Here is a 27,853-nt window from a genome sequence, read left to right on the forward strand (position 1 = left end):
ATAGCGCAAAGTACAAAATGCATCCAGAGTTCAGGAAAAAAAGAAAACATCTTTATTCGGTATTTTAATAACTTTCATGTACCTTGAAATTAAAATACATTTAAATCGACTTTACTGTAAGTATGGCAATACATACACACATATAAACATGTATGTGGTGCATTTTCGTATGTATGCTGTATATCATTAGCAAATGTACAATACGTACAGCTATGTGCAAGTTTGTTCTCTGTACACATTTATATGAAAAGTAAAAATTCAAAATTACTGTTATCCCCCCTCGTACTTGCATGTGGAATTGCAAGTGCACACACGTACACATTAACATGCGCACTACAACAATTCACAAAAGATTAAAGCAGTTTGTTGTTTTTTTGTTTTTTGATATTTTTTTTTTTTTTTTTTTTAGGAAAAGTTTTGCATTGGAGACCTTGCAGAAGACAGGAACAGTTCAATGAAAACGCGAACACTGTAAATAAATTGTTATGTGCAGGTTGACGTCATCTTTGTCCTCAAGGTGCCTTTTTTTTTTTTTTTTTTTCTGTGGCTTGTACTTGACAGTGTAAACAGTCTTTTTGAGGTAGACTGCTCAGATTCAAGGGCAAGCTTTTGTTTTATTCTCTTTTTTTGCCTTTTTTTTATTATCCACAAATGCATGACATTCAAAATGACACAAAGTGAGTACTACATGTACAATATGTAGCAATGAGGTAGAAATGGTTATAAAGAATGCCAGACTATAAAACTAGGATGGAATCACCATTTTAAGCAACAAAATATAATTACAAGAATACTGACATTTTTTTTCCCCCAAATAAAAGTGATTCAAGTGTTAATATCACTGTGAGCCTCCATGTGCTTATCAAAGGTTCTGCTCAAGTGTTGTTTGTGACTGTAGTAGGCCCATTAATCAAATCATGATAATAATGAATAACATCGACGGAATGTGAAATATACATCTTATCTCAGTTCATGTCGTTTCTAACCAGATCCCAAATGTTTCTGTTTTTTTTTTTGTTGTTTTTTTACTGTTTGGTTGTGTTTATATGTTCTGTATTGTGCTATATTGCACTGTTTGGGAGACATTCGTATAAAATGCAAATGTGGGACTTTTTTCTTTTTTCTTTTTTTTCCAAGAGATTGCAAGTACTGCTCAATCTGCATGGAGATGAACTTGTCAAATATGTGCTTGTCAATGGCACTTAGGCCTTCTTAGCACCCTCGTCAAAAACTTTTCTATTCAGTTGGATCCGCCAATTCTTTTCAAGCTTGCATGACATTTTCAGCCAGGATTGGTGTTGCTGTGTTTTTTTTTTTAGGCTGACAAATAAAATAAAAGTCAGAGCCGTGTTATTTGTACGGCGGGCAGAGGCGATAGAAGGTACGCTAACACTGGCGGGATAACACGGTTAAAACACTCAAGAGCTGTTGAGCATTTGACATAATGCGATACAGAATTTTAACTATGCCAGACTATTCAATTTCCATACACCGCGGCATTCAACTGCACAACTTCCTCGAAATCATGTTCATAGTATTAAAAAGAAAGAGGTTTAACTTTGGTTATTTAAGAAAAAAAAAAAAACTAACACCAAAAATGACTAAGAACAATAAATACTGGGAGTACTTTTCCAACTTCATAATTTTAGAACAGTTGTAGGGACTAAGTCTGTTTCAGATAGTTATGTTTCACGTAAACACACACAAAAATGTAATTGTTAGTTTACTTTTGTATAGTAGGAATGAACATAATGAATCGATATTAAAATTTCTGTTGTGACGATTGTGTAACTTTGGGGGTAACCCAAATTGTAAATTGTAAATTGTCAATCCGTACAATCAAGATACAAACAATAATAAAAAAAAAAATGAAAACTATATCTATAAGCAAACAAAAAGCAGCATTTACAATACTGTTCTTTTCAGTTACATGTAACACGCCTCTTCTTGCTTTAGAATTTAACATGAGTATAACTTGTGATTTAATGAAATTGCATTTCATTTTAAGTCATCATCCACATTAGCGTACAACCAGTTTGCAAGGTAGCTCGTCGCCTTCACTGCTACGATGCATTTGCAGTTGCTCTGCTTTCGTTTGCTCTGTGAACATCCTGGAAATAATGTATATAGGTAAATGACACTAAACCAGGCTGCAGCGATCAATATGCATACTGTCTAATAAAAAAAAATAATAATAAAAACACATGTGCAATAGACAACAAATATAATAGAAAAAAGAGATCTTCTTGAAAGAAAAAAACAAACAAAAACAAGGTCCTCCAGTGCCTCTGCAGTATTATACACCTACACATACAGTGCTATCTACTTCAGTGGCATTTTTCTATGTCCTAGCGTTTTGCTTTCCTTACTGCTCAGAGGACAAAATACATTCAGTGCTTTTACTTGCCAATTCACCTGCTTTTTAAATATCGGAAGGATTGCATGGATAAACTAACATTGTGTATACGACGGTGTGAGGCTAGCCTTCAAGACATGGACTTCATGAATGTTACTGCCTTGGGTCAAACAAATTCTTCTGTGAATTTTATATAAAGATAATGAAGTTATTCTCTAGGACAGAATGCGCACAAAACACTGTTGTTGTTACTATGCGATTTAGAATTTCTACTAGACATCACAGATTCAGGAGTTTAAGAAGATATGGCAACAAGATCTAATCGTGTGTGTATCCCGAACCTGATATTCAGTGGTATTCCCCTTTAAGTGCATTGTGTGGTGAGAAACTGGGTTCTTGGGCGTTATCAAAAATGTAAAGCTATATGATTTTGTACACAACAAAATACAGTTTGGTGTTCTCTCAAACGATTTCCTCATCGACCAAGCAGAATAGGTGCTGAAATTGTGAATTTGTCTTTCAGAGATAACAAACAAACTGAGGTAGAAAGGAACTTAGGCTATACATAATCCTTAGGTTTCATTAACGATAAAACAGCAGCAGGATGGAATGAAATAGCTTGGGGCAGCTGTCTTCCCCAACCCCAAGATGGTTGTCTGCACCTTTCGAATTTCTGTACATCACCAAAAGCTGAACAGCTGTGACTGCGAACGAGGAACTAACGGGATCATTGTTGATCATTGTATTTGAAGTAAATGAAGGTTTTTCCTTGTGATATTCAACAGGATTGATAAAAAAAAAAAAAAAAAAAAAAAAGTGCTCCAAACAAAAATTTCCTCAAGGCTATGATTCAAGAGACATAATGCTTCCATTCTTTTCAAAGGCAAACCTCTGATCATAATACAAGTTTCCATTTCAAACTAAATCAGAGTTAAAGAATCCGAAACAAATGACTTTTTTTTCTTGCAAATAAACCAGATTTGCTCTCATACATTCATTGTACCAGCCATCTCATTTCATTTTGAGCTTTTTTTTTTTTTGAGGTATTATATAGCCTTTCATTTTTTGATGATGCAATTTCAAATGCAAGCCAAATGGACGTGTAGCGTGTAATGCTTTGATGCAAGCTTATGAGGTACTATACATATCATCATCACGTTCCTGAGTTGTCAAATGGAGAACAAATGGTCGAATTTTACATGTGAATTACTGCTGTAATGAGATTTTACAGAGTAAGTAACTGTTTAAATTGGAGTCAACAGGTAAAATAACATTTTTGTGTTTGTGTTGTCATTACATCTACAGAGAGGCTAGTACATCAACCAAATTTATATTTGCTAGAAAACAAATTATATTGTTAGAGCTAAAAAAAAAAGAAAAAAAAAAGAAAGGGTTTGACTGTTTTGTCATCAAAAATGATTTACACACACTTAAAACATGTGTACGGTAATGAAACCCAACTAAATTTATGTTAATACATTTAATTCAGTTCAAATTAACCACAACTGTTCACAGAGAGCACAAAACAGACACAGCTGAAGAAAACTGTTGCAATGAAAAAAGAGAAAGTTCTTCGTCACATTGTAAAGCTTTTTTCTTATATTAGCACATGTCACCAATGAAGATTGTGAGGCAAGGAAACAACAACAAAAAACTTAAACAGCACCACCTCAGGCACTTGATAGCAACTAAATCTCAAGATCAGCAGAATAGTATATATATATATGTATATACATACATATGTTTACACATATATGTATATACATACATATATATGTATATGTATATACAAAAAATGTGGGCAATTTTTTCCAAATTGTTTAAGTTTTAGTAAGCACATGGCTTCCGACACATAGGGTTTAATTGAATTTTACCATGTATGATGTCCAGACAATTGTCTTCTGTGTAATAATAATCCCTTTGCTCTATCTAGTCTATTTGTGTCTCAACTTTTTTTCACTGAAAGCCAAACTCTTGCTTGTACGCAACAACTGGGATCTAAAGAAAATGTGTCGTTTACTGATTACAACCAAACATTTTATTCCACTCAGTGTACATGTCAAGTTCTTTTTGTGATATGCTAGGCTGGAATTTGCAAAACACATTGTCAAAGTCTTGGTAAGAGATTGGTCTCATTTGACTGGGGTGGATACTTGATAGGTCAGTCCCAGGCATGCCGTGGAGAGGACCTACCACAGCCTCTTGACACAACTGGGCCACATCCAGTCCTGAAAAGCCCTCTGTCCTCTGAACCAGTAGTGACATCTCTTTGTCACTAAGACAGTAGTTGTGCTGTGAGAGCAGTTGACTGATTATCTGATGTCGTGCTGACCCATCAGGCAAGGGGACAAGCAGTCGCTTGGTAAAGTACCTCCGCAGGGACTCCGGGATCTCTTCAGGCTTACTGGTGGAGCAGACCACGAGAACATGGTCCTCAACAGAGGTCAAAACACTGTCAAGCTGTAGGAGGAGCTCAGCTTTGAGGTGATTGACTGGGCTCTCCTCACTGAGCTGGGCTGACAGCAGAAGATCCACCTCACTGATAAAGACTACTGCCGGTTGGCGACACCGGGCCACAAGGAAAGAAGCCTGGATGATCTTTTCCCCTTCACCTAGCCATTTGGTCACCAGTGCTGAACTGCTTAGTTGCAAGAATGCAGCCCCCAGTTGGCTGGCCATGCAACGTGCCAGCAGTGTTCTACCAGTTCCCTGAGGTCCAAATAAAAGGAGACTCCGAGGTAATGTGGTAAGTCCACTAAACATATCAGGCCTTAAAATGGGCCATAGTATCTCCTCCTTGATGGCCGCTTTGGCCATATCCAGACCTGCAATCTCACTCCAGTCCAATGGAGAGCCTTGTTGAAGGATCTCTGTGGTCACCATCTCCACCAAGTTGGAATCACTGTTCTTCAGTTGTTCCTCTGCAGCATGGATAGACGAGGTAGCCGTACCTATGTCAGGCCCTGTTAGGGAGTGTGGGAGGTGCTGTCTGTGCTCTTCAGTTTGCTCACTCATGATGGGAGATCCAAACTTGCTGTAGGGCTCACCAGTTCTGAGATCACCTGCAGAGCTTTTGGTTGATCCATACGATGGAGGAGTTACTGCTCTGCCAGAGTGTAAGTTAAATTTTCTTTGCTGATCAGAGGACAGTGGCTGTTTGGTTGGCTTAAAAGCTAAAGATGACGCTTCGGTACTTCTTTCAAAGCCATTTCCCCTGTTTGAGTCTGAGATGCTGCTGTCTGCTACTCTGTACATTGGGCTCTGTGAAGAGCGCTGTTGGTTGTAGCTGAAATTACCATAGCTAGAGTCCATATCTCCATGTCCACTCATGTAGAAAGCTTTTCGTTTTAATGAGTTGGATGTGCTGCCATTCAAAGGTGTTGGTGCAATTGGTGTATGATTATGGGACTGGTAGGTGTACCCAGGCAATGTAGATGGAGGGATTGGTGTAGGGGCTGCAATACCGGACGGTAGATAAGCAGAAGGTGGGGGTGCTCCCCCAGGGCTATAACCAGGGCCAACAGCAGTCTGTGAAGCATACCCTGTTGGAGGATAATTGTAGTTGGGAAGGTTTGGAGACCCGGCGTTGTAGCTCGGCACCAGGGTAGGAGGAGGAGGTGGTGGTGGTTGTAATAGCCCGGAACTGTGCAAAGGAGAGGGATGTGGGGAAGGGAGGGCTGGGGTAGTCTGGCCGCTGTAGCTAGAATGCAGGTAGGAACCGTTGTAGCTGGCAGTATATTCCTGAGAGGGGAGGCCCGAGTGGAGAGTAGTGGCGGTGTGACTCCCACAGTTACTGTTGGAATAGCTAGGCTCAGACAAGCTGCTGGCCACCCCTGGGGAGCTGCCTATACTAGCCGACACATCTGTAGGGGGTAGGGCAGCTGTCATTCCAGCTTTGCTCACAGATATAACATCTGGAGCACAGTTCATTGGGTAAATCCCCTCCTGCCAGGACTCATTCTCTGACTTTCGTCCATTCATGAGTCCAGTGGTGCTATCAGAGTAGGAGCACAGCAGGGCTCTTTCATTTGGGCCTTCTAAGATCCCAGAATACTTCTCTGCATATTTCTTAAGCAGATTGGAGGCAGTCAGCGCGGAGATGTCATCGTTCGCCCACGCATACTGGTATGTTCGCTGTAAGTGCCCCCGGTAGGCCTCTACTTTGTGTGCTGGCGAGCGGGTAGTGGATGAGATGTCAAAGTGTTGTTCTGCCCATTGTGTGTGCTCTGGGGTCCACTGCATCTTTAGACCTAGATATTTCACATAAGGGAGAAATATGTCAAAGTAAGCATTAAATAAAGGCAATCACTTAATATTCTGCTAGTCCTCAATGTACTATAATGGCTGAGAAAAAAAAAATCAATTGCTTGTCTAATTGCTTAGTTTTGCATTTATCTTACGCAAATGTTTTAATACGGCTTGCTTTATAATCTCTAAATGTCTTTCACATGACAAACAGTGAATACGCATCACGGTTAATATGAGGATGCAGGGCCCTACACCTGGTTACCGCGGTATAATCCACCCAACACAGAGCAGAATGACACAGACACTGCAGGTCAGTCTATAATCCAACTCTCATCTGAGGCATTCTGAGACAGTTTCAAATCTGCTTGGAGGAGAGCAGCAAAGCAATCTTCCTTGGCAGCGCTCTGTTGCTTTCATCACACAAACCCCTCAGCCCAGCATGAATTACATCCACATCGAGTCTGCCTACTGCTTCCTCGTCGACACAGTGAGGAAGGAAAAAAAAAACATGCTTCACTTGTGTTTTTCTCTGCAGCCTCTCTCAGCCTCCCTATAAGGCCTTAAGGCCTTTTTGAATGACAGAAATAATCAAGTTAAATCCTAAAGTCAATCTGCAAATAAAAGTTTTTACTCATGCTGTCATCTTTTACTCTGGGATTATCAGAGGGTGCACTATACCCCCAAAGAATGTAGACTATTAGAGATTACAGCTCGAAACAATCTGAGATAGTGTACGGCGTCGCACCCATCTTTCATCAACACTAATCTGACCAAAAGCTACAAGAAGATATGAGAGGAGATGAATTAAACCAAACTTTTCCTGCTTGTCTTTGTAAAGCAGGCACTGCTGTACATTATGTACAGTAGGTTAAGTCCATATTACAGGATTTAAGCAACAAACAGCTACTGTCCAGAGGCAGATTACAAATGCAGTGTTTGTCTGTAGATTCCCTCCTGACTCCCTCCCAGCCATTTGCCCATCCGCAACACTAGACACCAGCAGCTAATTAGCAGGATGATGCTGCACTAATTGTGTTAATTTACAAGGTTTTAGTCAAAGAGATCTATGCTATGGCTCACATGGCTGTCAACCGTCCAAGCTAATGATTAAAAAAAAAAAGAAAAAAAAAGCCTGAGGCAGAAAGCCTTGGGCAGAAAAACATAGTATAGTAGCCATACTGTGGATGAACAGAAATGTTCAGCAGCATGGAGGAACTACTATGGGGGATGGGATTGGGGGGGGCGATGACATTTAAATTTTTATTTATGTTAAAATACCTTTCATTTTCATCAATGTTTAAACGATCCACATTATTGCTGAGAAAAAAATAAATAAAATACAGGAAAATATGAACAGTATTTAAGAAAAAGCTAGCGTATTGTGTGCAATAAATCTCAGCCATTACTGACATTGCAGCGTGGGTATGAGGATAATGGGTTTCGTAAAAACCATTCAGTGGAGTTGCTTAACACTCCAGGCACATTTTGTCAATAACAAAATTGCACTCAGCTTATTGAGTGAGATTCTTCTATTACTGCGAATCCTCTCTTAACAATGTGCCACTTTGGACAATCAAAGAAGTACTACTTACAAAGTGTACTTGAGATCACTGAGCATGAGGCGAAGATTATCGAAATACAGCACTCTACTAAAAAATGTGGAAATTGCTGCATAGAAGTCTGCCTTTCATATAAAATGAACTGAATTCATGCAGCGACATCATGCACTCACATGGATAATGAATGCTGGACTAAGAAAAGAAATGCAGTAGAACTAATATAATGAAATAGTCACAGAAATATGTGCTATTGTGTGTAAGAATAAAATGATTCAACAAGTTTCATCCAACTAAGATTTGTATAAAAACATAGTATGTAAATCAGAATCAGACCTTAAAAAAAGCCTGATACGGATAAAGGTTTCGGAGTGTATCCCACAAATAATAAGCATACGTGCACTCAAAAATAGTATACACACACAGGACGACACAGACACACAAGCAGACACTGACGCATGTGTACACACACACAGAGCACATTAGCATAATGATCTTGGTATTACGGTAAAACGTTATCCTTTATTCGACCTGCATAGAAATTCAAATACAATGTCTACAGGTTCCTTTGTTCTTCTTTGAAATGGCATAATTACAGAGAGCTCTATTAGTGGAATGTTTTCAGATAGCCTCAGGGCTTGAGCTCAAATTCCACTGATCAGACACCAACAAATAAGGCCATTGTTGGGCTGTTTGTTAATTCATAGGTCTCAATAATCCTCTGTGGTAAATTTAAGAAAACGCAGATGTTGTCCATTCTTTTTTTTTTTTTTTTTTTATAAACTATAGGTGGACTCAGATCAAGCGGCAACCTTTAGATTTATTAAAGATATACACATATCATAAATATTAAAAAAAACAAAAAAACTAAATCATAACTGTTTTTAAAAGAGTTTTCCTGACAAATTGCATTAAATATTGTATAAAACATCTCACGCTCATGAAAGAAAAAAGAGCAGGTGGAGCCAAAATGCAATTTGACAAGTGATGCCATGGCATCACGCTGTGCCATAGTGTTTAATTTCTGGTTCAGTGATCATCATCGATGAAACAGAGATGCTGACCTTTTTGGGAACTATTAATCTGGTAGCCTAGGCCGTTTTTAAGCAAACAAGAGTGGGCCTCCACTCTGTCCATCCAATTTCCTAGTGCGTAAATTGGACCACCGCTTGCACAATTCTCTATTCATTACTGTGCTGCTGAAAGGAAGCACAGAGGTGGCAGAGTGGTTTTCTTTTCCTTTTTCTGTGTATGTGCGCAAGTGCATGTGTGTATGAGTTAGAGGAAGAGAGACAGAGAGGGGAGGGGGGGTGGGGGGGAGAGAAACAAAATGCCTTCCAGGAGGGTTCCCAAGCATAAAGAGCTGGACTTTCCTTCCCCTTTTTGGTTTGGGGGAGGGGAAAGGGGGTGGGTTGAGGAAGAGGGGGAGGGAAGTGAAAGCTGTCGTAATTGAAACGCGGCCTAATCAGACTCATTACCATTTTTACCAATTTGCGCCACCAAAGATGCTTATTAGGTAACTGTGTTTAATAAGCTGCTCTTTAGAAAACTAACTGTAATGAGCTCTTTAAAGTCAGACTTGAGCATGATTATGCACTGGAAGTGTTTTGCAGAGCTGCAGCAGACTGGTACATTTAGTCATGTACAATGTCATAATTAAGCTGCACAAACTCTGCACTTCACACCACACAATAGTCCCAGCTGAGGCAGTAGACATTCTGAAAAGTATTTATAATTACTGATCATTACAACCCTGGGATTTTCATCGCCGGACGTAAACATAATTATGGGAGCATTTGCTTTTATTCTGCACACACAGAGCTCTCCACTTGACAAGCGTGCAAATATTGCAGACAGACAGTAATTATGTTTATAAATAAAAAACAAGCTCATATTCATATTCAAATTCACCAGAGATACTAGATAGTAGGGGTGGGGCAAAACATTCTAATACAATGTGAAGTGGTAATCTGTACGGCTATAGGCAGTCATTCATCTCACATATCAAGTTAAGACTATTTAAACTCAATTTAGAGCTCCATGTGGCAGTAATTCCAATCTTTGGATGGCAGGGTGCCATTTAACCCCTCATTTAGAAAAGATATGCCTTCCTCAGTCGCTGTCTTTTCCAGAGCTACTGCCCATACATTTCAGTCTGACCACCCATGGCAGCAAATTACTACATGTCTCTACACTATCCACTGATCCCAGAGGCTCTTATTCTGAGGCAAACATAAAAGGTAGAAATTTACTTTAAAGCATCAGTCCTGATTGGAAATATATGTATATATATATATATATATATATTTACCTGATCAGATACAGTTTTATGCAATTATTACAAATAAGTACAAAAAGACTAGTTTAAAAATGTAAATTCATTTAAATGTAGTCAAAAGGAAATGTGTATACAATGACTTGCAAGAACTCCCATATGACTCTGGTGGTAATATTACAGAAGGTTTTGTCTGTACAAAGAAAGAAATGTGATTAAAAAAACAGGATAGTGTCAAAGCTTATTTTTAAATGACAATGACTGTGGTTTCTTTATTAATATATTTAACCTATTAAAGTCTGTTTAATGCTAATCAGAAAATAATGTTATGTGTCGATGCAGTCATCAGCAAATGCTGGCAAATCTTTGTTTTCTTTTACATGGCAGCAGAGACCTTACAGCGATAAGAAACAGAAATAGGAAAGCAAATGTTAACATGTGACGCTAGATAGTTACGTCCACAGCAGGTTTTTTAAATGACGCACGGTTCATGATTTAATAAATTAGAATACAGTTGAGTCCTTCATCTTTAAAACTGCTGCCACGTGATTATTTCCACAAGGTATTATTTCAGCTGAATGCAAAGTTTCATTTGCTCTTCCTTTGGAATACAGACTAACTGCTGTTACGAATGAGGGTTATTCAATATTATGAGTGAAAAGCCACAGACTAATGCATCCTAAATCAATGTCTATCTGAGGAAGCATGCATAAATCTCCTGTGTCAGTTTATTAAGGCATTACAAGATTTCATGGTACTGTTCATGAACATCTGTAAGCGTGCACCTATATTTTGAGGCTTCATAGTATTTTCCATGCTTTCATTTTCCATTCACTATTACGCAAGACAAGACGTTAAAATCCTGTTTGCCAAAATCCCAGGCAAAACACATTTTCTATAAGAACCAACTGGAAACTGACCAGCAGGTTAGCAGTCAGCTAGTCTAGTCAACGGCAGTAGGCGGTGTGCCAATGTGGTTTTTATGTGGGCACCTCCCTTCATCGATGTTTCATTAATTTAGTCATCTGGAATACACATTTATCTACACTGTGGACATGTTTACTGCAGCTCCACCAAGCAAGGACTGCAAAGAGACATATGCTATCCCCCTCAATACATAATCACAGAGTCAACTTTTTCTTTTCACCTGCTGTGAGGGGGATTCACCTGAAGCATAAAAAAACAGTGCATTCATTCTACTCTCGACACACTCTGCGCAGGTGGTCTGACAAATCACTAGTGACTGCCAATAGTAAAACACAAATTGGAGGGACAAAATGTGTAACCTTGGATGTAACTTTACATGAAAAAATAACAAGTATAATATTTAAGCACAATATAAGACTATACAACATCACATGTCTGCTATATACATTTATTTCATTTTATTTATTTATTTAAAAAGGACATTGCACATTAATAATTTAATAGTAAATGTGCCAGTGTTAGCGAGCTGGCTAATTTTCAACGGTGGTCCTATGGGTGATAAGTCGTTATAGGGTGCTTATATGCTTATAGGATTGTCAGGTTTACATTAAGTACACAATTACATTAATTACATTGAGTACACAAGCTTTTATTCAATCATTAGATGAAATTTATTTAAAATGAGAAATGGAAAATTTTGTATTCTCCACTTGGATCGGCTAATGAATAAAACACTGAATGTAGTCCATGTTTCTGAGATCGGTGCTTTGTTTCTGTGGTGAAAGTGAGGCATGTCCTAACAGTCAAAATATAATTTCAAAGCAAAAATCCAAACCGGGGGTGACAAGAACTAATTACCCATTGCTTGCGAATAGTGTGATTTTTCACGTTTTTCCAAGTGGCCTCAGTACATCTCGACACATTAACTGAGCAAGCATCAAAATCAAACTGAAACCTCCAATAAACATCAACAACATTGAAAACGGCTGTTTTCAATATAAAAAATATTTGGTTAAAATATTTCTAAAAAATAATTAATTAAATGCTTTATAAATCAAGTGACACAAAATAACAGCATCAGACTAAAAACTCGAGAAGCCTTTTCTAAAAGACTACGCTATGTTTTTAGCGTAGCTACGGTGCAATATTGGTGTCAGCTGCCGTCGTGTGGAAAAGAGAACGACGGTGGCTGTAGCTTTATTCGAAGTTCTACAAAAGACTGAAATGTGAGATTCAGAAATTCAGATTGACTGTTTGGGAAAACATATTAATTAGCTTATTACAACCCTTGGTTACGGCACATCGTAACAGGCACCTCTAGTGATAATTAGCGCGGTAGTAAAAGAGGAGGTGAGGTGAAGAGAAAATCTGGGTCTGGTCAAAACACTGGTCTTTAAGATGGGAAATTACTGTATGTTTTCTCATCTCATGTGTTCTATAACCACCCACGCCCACATTTGTCCTTAGACCTAAAGTGTTTTTTTTGTGCCTAAACTTATATATAAAAAAACAGGGGTGAAATATATCTGTCCTATATTTTTCCTCGAAGCTCCTATGGGTACGACTGTAGGGACCAACAACCTATATACTCTTCCACGCTTGAGGACTTGTTGCAGAGTCATTACTCAAGCTCACAAACCCTCTCTCCACATTTGCAACCAACACAGAGTGCTATGCAGACGAGAACAAGGCTACCTGCCACATGGGTTCACCTCTGAATAAAACTATGAATCCTCTTTATTTATTTATTTATTTATTTATCTGAAGCTAAAATTAATGCAACTGACACATGTTTGTGGCACATACAAGGCTGGTGATGAAAAATAATAATCTGATGCTTAGGGTTAGGGTTAGTCTAAGTCTAATCAGTCTAAAATTAAAATTCCTAAATCTACAGATGCAGCACACTATTTTAAGAGTTGCTGCAAGAACTTGTAACACAATAAAATAGTCTGCTGCCACGGAGCTGTTAATGATTTGAATAATTCATCCGAAATGTAATGAGAAGATGTAAATCCTCCCACTCAGGAATGATTCCATAATTTCACTGCACAAATGCCCACTTTGGATTTTAAATTACTTTTAACTGTCCAAAAATCTGTTTCTTCAGGATAAATGTTTTGGTATTCAGCTCTAGTCATTACAAAAGCTGAAGTTAGCTGCTAAAATCAAGGTAGACACAGTAAGTTATATACGTCCTTGTGCTGTAAGTGCTGCATTAAAATTTTTCTGCAAAACGTACGTCAGTGCCGAACTGTTTTAAGAAATTATTCAGACCTAACTTGTTCATGTTTTGTATAGCGTGGATGTGACATTGAATGGTGTGCCATATCCTAAACTATACAATGATTCTTACTGAATACACATTTTGAAAATTAAATTGAATTCCATAACGCTCTGTTTGTTTGCACACTTTGGGTATTCAGAAGGCCTGTGAGTCTCTGGATGATACATTCCGCTGGCTTTAAGCCAACATGTACTTCTCACATTTCTCCGTAATACTGTAAAAAGTGAGGTTGAGAGATTCTAAGAGCTGTCATTTCTTTGTCTTAGCGATGCTCATTAAACCGTGACTCTTCAGGCCAAGAGGCCCCCATGGCTACATCTTCCATTACTACTAAGTACGGCTAAATCCGCACACATGCTAAACTAACAGCCCTCCACGCACAAGTGGAACTTGTACACTGAATAAAACCAAGACAATTACAGGAGACACCCTTCATGGTGTTTTGGAGTCCATAATACTGATGAATACTCAAACAGCTTGTTAGTTAAAAGAACACAGTCGTTGAACTTGAGCACTGGGTGAAACTTGTTTAACCATGGTGCACGCATACAGTAGAAGCAATGATTTTGTAAGCCTCTGTGAACTTGGCTACTTTACCTCTCAAGGGATCATTACACACTTCAAACGAGAAGAGAGGCAGATTGTGACCTTGTTACATGAAGGCTCATTGACCAAACACTAACATCTTAATTCCCCCAAAATCCTGTTACCCCAAGGAAGACTCCAAACTAAGATCAACCAGTCGGTGCAGGGGGGATAGTAAACAGGGAAGTCAATGTTTAGGTACAAACTTCTGGATTTTTTAATACACGTAGCACACCTTGACTTTAATTGTAATGCAGTTACCACACTCGGAAATATTAGCCGTTAACAAATGATCACTGTTTACAGTTTGTCAATCATTTTAACTTGATTAGGACATGAACTAAATGGAACTGTAACTGTAACAACTGATTGAGGACAACATTGAGACACTGGTTCAGCCTTCCTAATGATATGATTGTTATTGCTATGCTCTATATTACACATACACTGCTAGCTGAACCCAGGCAGCAATGTTTTGTCCAGCTGAGAGGAAAGGGCTCTCACGACCCCATACTGCATTTGCCTCTTCACGTCAGATGACATGTTTGACATGCAGAGCTGGAGCTATGCTGGATGGTATTTACCTTGGAAACAGCGGCTTCTCCCATCATTACAGAAATACATATAAAGAAGTGACATTCTACCAATGTTTTTATGCTAACCCGTCTAGCTATAATGTGGTGTCAGGTTTCTATTGCCGTGGTGTTTACAACGGCGTCAATTAATTTCTTATTGGATGCTAATTCCTTAAGTTTTCACAACAGGAGCTTTTTACGGTCAGTCTCAAGATGATGCCGATGCCATTGATAAGAATCACCTCCACAAAAAATTCAACCCTTACATATACTTCCTCTGTTTCCTGCTACAGACTCGATCTTCTTTCTCGTGGTAGGTGGTACTAAAAGTCAATCTATTTTTCTAACCAAAAGATAATTTTTTCCCTTGAATTTGTCCTTGGCAATAGTTGCAAATTACATTGCACTGGCCAAGCAAACAATGAAAACCCCAATTACTATTATACAACCATCATGGACGTGTGGTGCAACTGTCAAACGGATTAAGGTTAAATACCTTCAATACACCTGTGATGGCTGCTTATTGCAATGCGTGCCACCAAACACAACAACACGGATGTCTGCTTTACACTAATACAGTATAGGAACGCCAATAAACACCAAACAGAAAAACATTTTGCATAGTGCAAACTAGTATTTAACATTCTTTGCTGTATGACAGAAACTCTCCTGAAAACAAGATCAATGGGACAGTCAACCGAACGACACCGAAGGAGGTTTGAATTTGGCTAAAATCATCCCACGCTCTTACTCAGAAATGAATCCAACTGCACATGTTGAATTCAAAGGCTCAGAGCGCATGCATAGTTTGCATGCACATTGAAAGTCAAGGCCATCTGTTGTTCTATTTACTGTTTGCTACAGATTAAAGTGATTAAAAGTTTAAATTGAACTCTGATTGAAAATACCCGAGTGAACAGAAAAAGGATGTTTGCCTGCAACCGCTGTCAGCTTTTCACCGAAGCATTCTGAAGCGTTCTGTGGTATCGACTGCAAGTCTCAAAGAAGGTCACTTCTCCAACACAGGCCAGACAAAAGGTGAAATGAGACAACTGAAGCAATCTTAGGTCAATATGAAATAGAAATCTCTCAGCTATACTGTAATAAAGTTACTGAAGTGAAGTAGTGAAGCCATAAAGGGGAACTTTTACAAGGAAAGAGCTGTCCAGGAGATTGGTTCGCCCACTGGCAAACAATGGCTTCTAAGAGCTAAGGTGGCATGGTGAGCATGGCACCAGAGCAGAACTGCAGCATTTGCTTTTAAAAGAAAGTTTGGGTTTTAAATAGAATTTGAAATTTGGATGCAAAGTGACCAAAAAACAAACAAACAAACAAACAAAAAAAAAAAACTGCTACGCTAAAAGGCGTAAAATAAATTAATAACTCTGATATGTTCCTCTGAAGTGGTATTAAGGGGAGCAAATAAAAACATTATTTTCATATGTGATGTTCCCTTTGAACACAATATTCATGCACAAAATATAACATTTTTTGTGGCTGCACATTTTATACCCAGATCTCCTCATTTATCAATACAGTCATTATATAGAAACTTTTGAAAGACATACTGAACGCAATAATTATGGCAGCATCCCGCAATTAATTAATTAACACGTGCAACTACACTGATCGCCAAGCATGTTCAAATTAGATTATATGCAGAAACACCTGTTGAGCGATGTGATGCAGACACTGAGTGAACCTGCTGCGCGTCCTTTTGAGACGCACGGTGTATTGTGTCAAACCAGCAATAACAAATGTGGTAAACGTTTGCAGCCTGTTATTTTTCATTCCCATGAACTGGCCTTGTTACGCATTGTTGTTCGTGTGTCAATAAGAAACAACAAGCGCGGGGAGAAATGATAATAATAAAAAAAAAGGAATCGGACACCCATTCACGTCCTATAGAAATCCTAGGCTGTCAAGACTTTGTGGGCCGTTTGTTGTGGTGCTGTTCCATGAAGCAGGATCATTACACTTTTGTATCTCGGTTAATATAAAATGCAACTGAAAGCATATTTGCATAAAGTTTGCATGTAACAATAGCAAGATGATTTTCCTTTAACCATAAGATTGTAATATAATAAATACAAATTATTATAAAAAAAAAATATGCTGGATTTACCATATACTGTATATGCTATGTTTATCTTTATTGTGGCTCAATTTGAAATGCCTTTTATTCCCATTATATATATCAGCATTACATAGCAACAACACAAAAACACAGCAACAAGGCCGATGCAATAACACTGTATTTGTAACATGGCATTGTTGTCTACAGTTGTTACTAAATATATCTGTATGTAAGCTGGGCAACTGTATACCTGAGCTGTGTTATTTGAACAAATGGCAGCAACTGTAAACCACTGTAAGGCAAGTGGATAGAAGACTGGGAGCCTTGAGAGGGTTCCGCGCTTTGACGCGAATGAGGCAAGAATGCAAAGAGGGACGTGGAATGAGAAATATTCCAGAGCATTCCTTAATAGATTATGAAACCAAGGGGGGAAAAAAAGAGGGGGTCAATTTGTGTCACAAAGCAATTGTGAAAAATAAATGAGATAATTAATAGAATTGAGAGGTAATATTTCCAACATTTCAACCGACGTTTGTTACAAATCCGCTCAGGTGAGTTTGGAAGAAGTGAATTTTACACTGCAAAGCATAAATTATAATTAACAGAATAAACACAAAACATTTCGTGATGTCGACCTCAATATGCAGTCCTTTATGCAGTTTAAAGTAATGATTGTTCCACATTGTGCTGCATTTGCATGTTCAGAGTTCAACCAATTAAAAGCTAATTAATTAGACACAATTCTATTAAGAAACAAATCCCACTCATCAATATACACAACCTGGGGTCAGCCATTGCTCAAATGTGAATCGGCTCTTTGCACCACATGGACTAGAGAATAGCACAATAGCACTATTGGAGCTCACAATAAACAGTTTGGCGTGGATATATTCGATGGAGCATGAACTCATCAGAGCTGATAGATTTTACTTCCTTGGACAGAGAGCAGAATCGTCGCATGGAAATGCAGCTTTCTCTCAGATGGTCGCCATTAGGACAAGGTCCAGGAGTTTACAGCAAAACTTGTGTTGACAGAGTCATTTTCTTCAGACGATTCAGATGGTAAAAAGTACAGATTTATTTATTTTTTATTTTTTTGCTCCTTCCAAGTCTGGAATCAGAGTGTGCAAGGAAGTAATTTGTGTGTATTTATTTCATGAGCCATTTTTTTTTTTTTTTTTTTTTTTTTTTTTTCCAGAGATTGCGTCCTCAAATAATTGTTTGTTTGTTTCATATGTTGATATTACAAAAACTGCGGAAAGGCTTAGCAGACATGCTTCACGACTTGCGATTACACAGTGTCTCTAGAAATGCTTTTCTGGTTCTTAAGTGTACACTTCTCGAATCTGTGTACCATGTGCCAGCTTTCCGTCTGTTACTACAGTTGCTTAAAAGCGGAAAGAAGGCGCACAGCCTGCTGGCAGAAATATGCAATAAAAAAACATTTACTCCTCTGTTTATTTGTTATATTTTGCCTCTCTTACAGGTTGTGCGCATACTGTTAAATAAATCCGCCTCTGGCTGGTGTGAGTTCCCTTGTTGAATCGTGAAAAGCCAGCAGTGAACAGCAAGTATACTGGTCCACTTTGTACACGGCAATTCGTACAGGCTTGCTCATTTGGGTATGCATGAAATAACAATATCCTACTGGGAGCATTCTGAGTTTCAAACACTTGGGGTCAACTACATGAGCAGATTCCACATGTGCAGCCTGTGGCCACTGAGGTCTGGAATCTACCTCCCTCCTGGCTGGGTGACGTTGCATGTTCTATTTCCAGACCGAGGGTTGAAGTGAGGCTGCAGGGAGTGTAACACTGACCCACATGACCTGTGGCCTAGAAAAAAAGCCGCCTGAAGCTCTGCACACTAAAAAACTCCTCACTCCTTTGCTACAGCCTTTCAAAGGCGAACGAAATTTACGCATAGCATGTGTCTTTTCATGCCAAATGATTTGCATCCTTTTTTTTTTTTATTCACATCTTTGACTTGTTGTCACCGCACTCCTCGCTGCGCTGGAGTCTGACGCTCACTCTCTGAAGTCTCAAGTGGGGGGAAAGAAAGAAAGAAAGGCGAACAGGCAAAACTGCTTTACTTTCAGGCCCAGTGTCTACAGGCCACATGTCTCCAGTCATCTGTCACTAGTTTACATACATACTATGACACTTCCTCTCTCTGTGGGAACCCGTTGTCACCATTTGGCCGCCAGCAGAGGCTGACTGGGTGCTAGATGGGTCTCCCCCAGGTACCTCTAGGGAGCTACATTAGACCTAACTGACAGACTGACAGGAACACACAGCCACACAGGCAGCGACACGCACACACACACACACACACACACACACACACACACACACACACACACATACAGAGCATCCTTTGCCTAAGCACTCACTCCTCCTAGAGTAGACCAGCTCACATGCTCCCAAGGCATGACACACTTTGCATAAAGCAGTGACTTTGCTTTACATCAATTTCTTTTTTCAGACACAAAATTATTTTTCACCCCTCTAGCCTCTCCATGCTACATGGAAGTTTTGAAATGAATAATGGAAACAACAGAGCTGAAGACTCATGGGATCCATTTAAAGATGTGGGAGAGGCGATGCAGTCAGGGTTTGGGCTGCAGAAACATCACGCTCCAAGTTAATGAATCTACTGTTGCTACTATTTTCCTGTACTGTACAGAAACGGCGCTATAAACAATGTGAAGGCCCATCGATGCCAGTAATAACAACGCATTATTATTAATACGTTTTCTTTTAAATGAGTAGAGCGTTACACTGAGGCACAACAACAATATACTTTTATAGATGCGGTGCCGCAACAGTCGGCAGAAGGCATTAACAGGTATGCGCTCTCAAACAGGCTTTCATTTAAAGGCGCAACATGCTAAACAAAGCAAAGGGCGTTTAAACGTGGCTTTTCTTAAAAAAAACTAAAACAAAACAACCTTTGTTTCATATTTCCACCTTGCCTCCCCAGATGATTTCGGTGGAAGCAAGCAAGTAAGCGCGGGGCAGTCCACTGTAACAGCTATTTTAGACCATGCAAAGTCAACACGAGTCCCTGAGGTGATTTCCTGATAATGAACACAAAAGAAGTGTCAGCCCTCGTAAAGCTCAGTGATGACGCCGAATTCCTGAGCGCTTTTTATTTTCCTTCATTTATAACTAATCTCATACCATCTAAAAGCGACTGGCAAACAGGCCACGCGGCGGACAACAACACATTCAGTGATAATTCCACACACACACACACACACACACACACACACACACACACACCAAAGCAGTGTTATTTACACATATTAATCTTACAATCACGCGTTTTCATTCTTCCTCCCCCCCCACACACACATGTCCGGTCGTCCTGCCTCGGCCCCGCACAGACCGCTGTGGTCACGTCACGGTGTCACTGCAGACACCCGCTGCCTTGCCGCAGCCTGACACCTTAAACCTCCGTGGCAGCGAATACGCTCACCCCTCCGCCCCCCCCTCCCCGCTTCCCTTCCCTCAAACTCGTCCTCATCTCCCTCCTCTCCACACCATCAGGCAAACCTCAACCCATCCTCTCCCCGTCCCTGGCACTCAAGGCTCCCTCTGCTAGCGCCTGGCACAGCGCCAAGCTGTCAGCCACCCGTCTCCACCGAGGATGAATGAAAAGCGCTGAGAAACTTTTGAGAAAGCCACCGATAGCTCACATCTCATCTGATCATCGTCTCGGCTAATTGTCTCAAATTGATATTTAAGGCAATTAGCATGGGGTGTGATGGATGGGAGGATGAAAAACAGTCAAAAAATTAACTTTTATATTCAAAGCAAATCCATGCGTGCTCTTGAATATAAATGTCAAAGTTAATTCGAGCATGTATTTCAATACATGAATCATAACACTATTACACTGTCATTACTACAATAGCAAAGGAAAAAACAGTTGTGACACTTCAGTATTCTTTGAGACAAATGTATTAAGGATGACGACTGTATATTTTTTTATGTCTTATTAAATTTAGAGAAAACAAAAATATGTACATATATATATATATACACACACATATATAATCACAGCAGTAGGATTGCAGCCACTTTAATCATAATAAAGGTTTAGAGTGATTAAAGGAAGTCAGCATCAAGACATATTTGTGGATTTGCATGAAAGAGTGCGGGCATTTCAAACTTTTCCGATTCAGATTAACCTATAATGGAGCTGACAAATGAAATAGCACTTGAAGCTTTTCCAGTTGCATGGGTTTTCAGTGTTGCTAGAATGGTGGCCTCGATTACCAGATTAATCAGACACTGGTTTGTGTGAACACAAGAGGAATTTCAATATAGCAAAAAGATTGAGTTTTTTTCTCCTGCCCACTTGTGAAAGCCTCGCTGCTTTCTCACAATATGAAACTCGCCATCAGCACGCAAAAAAAAAAAAAAGGAAAAGAAAAGAAAAGAAAACACCTTGGAAGAAGGACAGGAACAAACACCTCTCTTCATCAAGGTTATTCAATGATAAGCAACAGTACTCGGGCACACAATGACGGCTCAAAGTGCCAGTTATTTTCAAAAGTCATGGAATTGTATATTTTGTTCATCACACTCCTCGAGCGAGTGAGAGCAACAGCAAATTATCTGGCCTAAGAAATAAATTAAAGATGTGGAGCAGACAAAAGTACAACTTGAATAACAATGTTAGCGCTTTAATGCGGCGCTGTCCACAGCCCCTCAAATCAGACCTTACTCTTAAAGCAACCTACAACAATGTGGCATATTTTCTTTTTCTTTTAGTTTCTTTTTTCTGGTGAGGGGAAATAAATGCAGGAAGGCGGCAAGACTTAATGCATATATCCACGCTGAAATAAAGATTTCAACATCTCCTATCTTTGTGGTCAGAGATAAAAAAAAAAAAAATCTAGAATTTAGCATGTCTAATTAAAATGTAAACAGTGTAATGAGGACATCAGTGATTTAGGCAAACGTCTCTCTGGCTGCCGCTTGGGGTATGATAATTACAGAGGCAAATCTATGAATGCACATGAATCTCCTACAAGTCCAGATTAAAAGCCTTAGTGCTAAACCTAGTTTAGTACACCTGGGGATTGGCTAGAATAGACAATCCCCAACAGGCTCCGGGCTGCCTCGTCTCCTTATGAGTGCAGAGACACCTCGTGTGAAGGAGATGAAACAAAGCCCCTGTTTCAATGTGTCGGAAATGAGGGGAACAAGGATTTTTAAGGCAACAAATGCTGTGTAAATAATAATGCCTGGCAACACTGGCCTGAATAAGCCAGGGCTGCAACATACCTTATGAAAAGTGTCGCTATTAGAATCAGCTATTTAGTGGAGTCTAAGCTCTCTGAGCATATTATGCTTCATGGTATGGATCCTAATGATATTGTAGGGTGGGAGGGATTCGTTTCTTAAATTAAAAATAAAGGGGAAAGAGAACAAGACGTGGTGTCGACCCTCGAACTGGAAAAAAAAAAAAAAAAAAAAACATGCACAAAGAAAAACAGGCAGACCGGCATGCACACACACAAAACATCTAATATAATACAGGCTGTTATTTAAAAAAAGACAAACGTAAACCATTTTCATCCTGCATCCTGCAGTGGAAAGGAAATCCAAACACGCGCTAATGTGCGGCCGCTATTGTTTCATCCAAGTATTTTGTTAGAATTAGATGAAAAACATTACATGACAGGCCCGTAGCTAGGAGACATCCGAAGGGTAAGTACGAGCAACCAATGGTAGAAACATGCATTTTCGAAAATGTCTATGCCATATGCTGTCACTCAGAGGAGAGAGCGAAAAAAAAAAAGAAAAAAAAAACACAAGTCTGAGCAGACAGTCACTGTGTCTAAATGAGATGGTAGGAGGAGGAGGAGGGAAGAGAAAGGGAGGATGTCAAGGATTCATGGTCCTTCATCTTTGCAGTAGAGCAAACACGTCCCTCAGTATAGCAACAGACAGCTGCCTCCACCTTCTAATGCAGTCCAACTTAAATCACTGCAAGAATTGTCAGCGTAGAGAGAAAAACACAAAGATAACATAGCAAGCTGCCATGAGGGAAACGACAGAGATGTGGATACAAGAGAGGGAGACGAACAGAGAAAGAGACAAAGAGAGAGGAGGGAGGGAAGGAGGGAGGGGGGGGGGGGGGCAACACGCTGAAAGATTGGAGTTTTTTCGTCTCTTTTGCCTGAGTCTGAGCCCGTTGGGGACTCCCTCGCTTTTTATATGAGAAACAGAAAAGGCACCACTTAACATATTTGCTTAAAGATGACAATCTCGCACTGATCTGGTACAATCTAGTCAATGGGTTGGCTGGGAGTCCTCGTGGCTGCTGACAAATAGATCCATCTGTAAAGATGAGCATTTCATCTCGTTACAAAAGCCCTGCAGACATCCCAGGGGGTGTTTGCACAGCTCAAGGTATCCGGGAGCTGGCTGTAATTGTCATCATTAGTGCATATGTATAAAGTGTTCCCTAAAGTAACGGTTTCGATTCGTGCTGTCAATTTTCGTGATCACTCTCAGCGTTACACACTTCAGATTATGGACAGGACATTTAGAGACGCTGGACTGCTTCACAAAGGGACACAACTGAACCAAGCCAAAGATTTAAAAAAGATACACATCCTCCATTATTTGTGTCTGTGTATTTCAGGAGTTAACCAAGAATCAATGATACTGCTGTTGTAATAGCCATAACAGTAGAAAATATAAGAACCTGTTTACATGTGGTTTGAGCTTGTAAGGCAGCACATTAACCACCAAAACATGGGTTAAATTTTCGAAAGCGTTAAAAAAATTTACTAAAACTTGTTCCACCCCACAACACAAGGAAAGTGCCTTGACAGCGTTGTGGAAAAGAAATGTTTTGCTTTGGCCACCCTCAGCAAGGAATCCCTTTGTCAGTACAGCGCCAGAATATTTTTACGTCCTTGTGTTACCGAAATAGGTGGAAGCAATTATATTAGTGTACTTCACACAAGTTTGTGTCATTATTTACACTCGCTCTTAAACGTGTGAATATGTGTGACACACGGCGTAGAGGGTGATGAAAACAGGAGGGTCAGCATCTGTTGTCAAATTTGGCTCAGAGATTTATGTCAAGCAGCAGCTTAGATTGTTATCGTAAGTGCTATCCTATCAGAAATAAACAGAGCTGTCAGCTTCTTTCCATGCACGCCGGAGGTGTCTGGGGTTAAGTAAGGATCTGTAAGAATCGCCTCACACACTGCAGGAGCTCAGGCATGGAACCATTCCACAGTTTGAACTAAACGTGCTCGGGTTGCACGTAATAATTAGGTTAGCTTGAGATCCAACATATAAGGAGAACGGTTTGATAATTAGAAGAGTGTGTTTTTTTTCTCCAGAGAAGATGCACTGTAATTCAGCTAAATAAACCTACTCTTACACCGAAACCGTAACTTCCTCTAAAATTGGTTGTGAACATATGGCAGCATGAAGACACGTGCATTAGATGTTCTCAGTCTAATTATGCACCTCTAAATATCCAATGACACATGTAAAGAGACCGTGCATGGCATTTAAGATTTAGAGAACAAGCTGTGGATACAGATTAAAACACTGTTAACTGCTCCAAACATTTTTTTTTCCAGTGCCCATGACTGAACAGCTCAAAATTCATTGTAATAAAAAAACTGAAAAAAATCACATGCATGGAGGGCATAGATAGGAAAAGCATAAAAATCTGACCAGCAAATTTAAAACCCCACTTTACAAAAACACATCACAACCAAACACTTAGACATAATGAACGTGGCAGTAATGTACATGTTTTTTTTTGTTTTTTTTTGCTGTTTTTTTTTTTGAACCCCCCTTTACTGAGTGACGGATGCTGGAATGCTGTTATTTTTGAAGAGGAATGAAAACATACTTCAGCTCAGTGCTGATGATGTTAATTTCCTCTCAAAGCAAAACATGCAAATGAAATGTGTGAACACAATTAAGTAAATTGTTTCATGGAGGTGGAAAAGGTTCACTTAGGACAAAGTGTTTGCGAAAGAGAGACAGCACACAACTTGTTACTTCTCCTGACTTTGTGTCCATTTACTGGCTTGTCGCAAATCATTACCACAGGCACATGAAATGCAGCTATTCCTGATGTTGCCTTTGAACTAATTTGTGAGCAAATTAGATTTAGTAGTTAGTTAGTGAACAGTTAGGGTGCGACAACTAAATAAAAAAAAAAAAAAAAAGCTAGTGTGTGAGTTGTCTATAAGTCATTTTATATCGCACTGGGTGCTCGACAGGCTACATAAACAATAACAATACTGTCATATTAAAGATTGTTGTGTGGCACTCTATTTGTTGTATTTGCTACTTTTCAATCATCCATCACGTTCATAATTGTTAGATAAACCACAGTATGTTGGTGACACAGCCTGATATTTGTGGAGCTGTGCCACTGAATTTATTGTCGTAACATTTAAAAGCAATCCCGGGACACTGCCATGCAATTCATTTTTTAAAAAATAATTGGCATTTTTAAAGACAAACATCCATAAATCCATTTAAGTGCAAATTTGACTTTTTACGGCCAAATTACAACACAGGAGCACAGGCCACATAAAGAAAAAAGAAAACTACTGCTGTGTCAGAAATTTGATCCCTCAGTGCAAATTTGCAACCCTTATTAATTCACATCCTGTGTCCATGAGGCAAAATAGTCATATTGTTAGAGTTATGCATGCAACAATGTGAAAGCAATGCAATGAGAAAGAAAAAGTGAAACTGCACAGAAGGAATGCCAGTAACAAAAACCAAAGCAAATTAAAATGGGGGGCAAATTCCTCAGCTTTCTCAAGGTACTTTGAACTTAATTGATTGTGCCACTTGGATGAAATTAACCACTCCATGAATCCCTTTCTCTGTTCCTAGAATTATTTTAGCTAAAACAAGAGGAACTTTTGAGGATGAACCATGCATGCACAAAGAAAAAATGCATCACTGCAATGACAGCCTTTTCCCCCAAATGACATATTGTAAATAATAATAATAATAATAATAGAGATAATTAAAGATAATTACAAATTGAACGTACCATAGATACTGGTGCTAGTGATCATGTCTTCAAGCCTAAAACAAGAGGAGAGGGAAAACAGCAGAATCGGAATTTTCACGAGGAGGAATTCCAAAGGTTGCTTCTCATTACAGCCACTTTTTCCTCAGATATCGGATTTCACAACTTTAAAAAAGAAAACGCAGGGCGTCTCGTTCTTTCCCTCAGATATTCATTTGGGCTGTGTAATTGGGAATCGCGTAAACCGAGGAAAACGGATCATGCGAGTCAGATTGGGAAAATAAAAAGCCTTGGACGAAGACGCGAAAGCCACACAGGCACGGCTGGAGCCTGTCACTTCTTGCGCGAGTTGAAACAGGAGAATAGGAAGCATGTGAGAGACTGTAGATGACATAAAACACACATTCTTCATGCCGCCCATTAGAGGAAGAGGCTAAACCAGCGTGATGCCCCCTCCCTTTACTTTTAAAATAGATTACTTGCCAGCAGTTGTCCCACTAAGAGCGCAATGACAACCCATCTATTAACCTCCCGCCTGCGGTTATCGCGGCAAGTTTTATTCAGGCTGACATGCAAAAACTTCTCGTTGCAGGAAAGTTATTTAGGAGACGGGATCCAGCCGTGCGTGCAGCCTTCTCCGCAATCTACCCAGAGTTGCACGTTAATTGCGAAGTCGGTGTAACTCCATCGCTTTCGTTTAGTCTGAGCTAAAGCGGTGACAAGTCATTTGGCTTCGAGGAAAAAACGCAGAATGACCGGCCACGGACTGCGCTGCAGCTCCGTGATGCGCGACATGGTCTCTGAGCAGCGAGCGTTTGCGCGTACAGAGCTGCTCCGTTTCTCTTTTTTAATTGTTCGCATCACTGCTAGACAGAACGGGACTTACCTGTGTAGGTGACAGGGCAGCGTCAGGGTTTATAGTACCATCGATCCGGTGAGTGCGCAGATGAATGGCTCGCTGGGGTTAAGCGTGGCTGCTCACGATTTGAAACCATTCCAAGTTAGTGAGGGGAAGACTGACCACAGCCTCTGCCATGTTGGAATTCCAAACCCTGGACAGCTGCTCCACTGACTGAAAGCAGCACGCTGCACACTGCGCATGTTCTCTCCGGCGAGAGCCAAATTCAAAGAGAATCAACCCTAATGAGCAGCAGTTCACAAGTAGCCTATCATGCCAACATTTTGCTGATGGCAATTTGACGTATTAACCATCTAATTGTATTGTCTGCAAGCACTACTGGGAGCTGCCTGTCTCTGCCTGTTCTGCACTGATGAGAACAGTTTCATCCTGCACCATGTTGCTTTTGTCTTTACTCTGTGCAACACCCATCAGCACCTGTTATTCCAAAGGCGTTTAAAAAAACAAAAAACTTCTAAATAGCAGTTGACATAGAAAATGTTGATGGTTCCCTCAATCTGTCACCAACATTTATCTCCAAATGTTGTCTAAATGCTGTCTAATCTCATCCACTGGCACCTAACTTCACAGTCTCATTATGATTGCATATTTGTTGAGTGTAAAGCAACAGGCTGACATACAGAAATGTGTGAGTGAAAAATTAACAGCCCGCACTGCAGAAGTTGAGAATAAAGTCAACGGGGAAGAGAAAGTCCAGGCAGTGGGCGAACTTCGCACGATCCCCGCGTACAACTGCTCTTACGCACTTTGGGTTTGTATGGATTCAACGAGCACAATACAGGTTAATCCGCAAGCTTTTAATATGCAGATTCTGTTGATCTTCTCCTTTTTGCTTTTGCAAAACAGCAACAGGCACCTGGCTTTAATTTTGAATTCACGAGCAACTATAAAGGTATGAATGCACTCACCTAACAATATAAGAAAAGATAAAAATCTTTATACTTCTGTTATGAATCATTTGCGGCCTCACTATCATCTGTACACGGCCTTGAAAGAAAGAGAG

General features: G+C 39.7%; 1 protein-coding gene across 2 annotated transcripts; it reads right to left on the minus strand.

The window, feature by feature from the left end:
• Window positions 1-29: 29 nt before the first annotated feature.
• fign (fidgetin) lies at window positions 30-26,985 on the minus strand. Of its 2 annotated transcripts, XM_047600020.1 has the most exons (3): window positions 26,818-26,985; window positions 25,953-25,987; window positions 30-6,606 (listed from the first exon to the last, which is right to left on the minus strand). In XM_047600020.1, the coding sequence occupies exons 2-3, from the start codon at window positions 25,975-25,977 to the stop codon at window positions 4,373-4,375; spliced, it is 2,259 nt and encodes a 752-aa protein (XP_047455976.1). In that variant the 5' UTR covers window positions 25,978-25,987; window positions 26,818-26,985; the 3' UTR covers window positions 30-4,372. The 2 variants fall into 2 exon arrangements, with proteins under 2 accessions (XP_047455976.1, XP_047455977.1); XM_047600021.1 differs by lacking the exon at window positions 25,953-25,987.
• Window positions 26,986-27,853: the final 868 nt, after the last annotated feature.

Source organism: Mugil cephalus, chromosome 12, assembly GCF_022458985.1.
Source record: "Mugil cephalus isolate CIBA_MC_2020 chromosome 12, CIBA_Mcephalus_1.1, whole genome shotgun sequence".
NCBI lineage: Eukaryota > Metazoa > Chordata > Actinopteri > Mugiliformes > Mugilidae > Mugil > Mugil cephalus.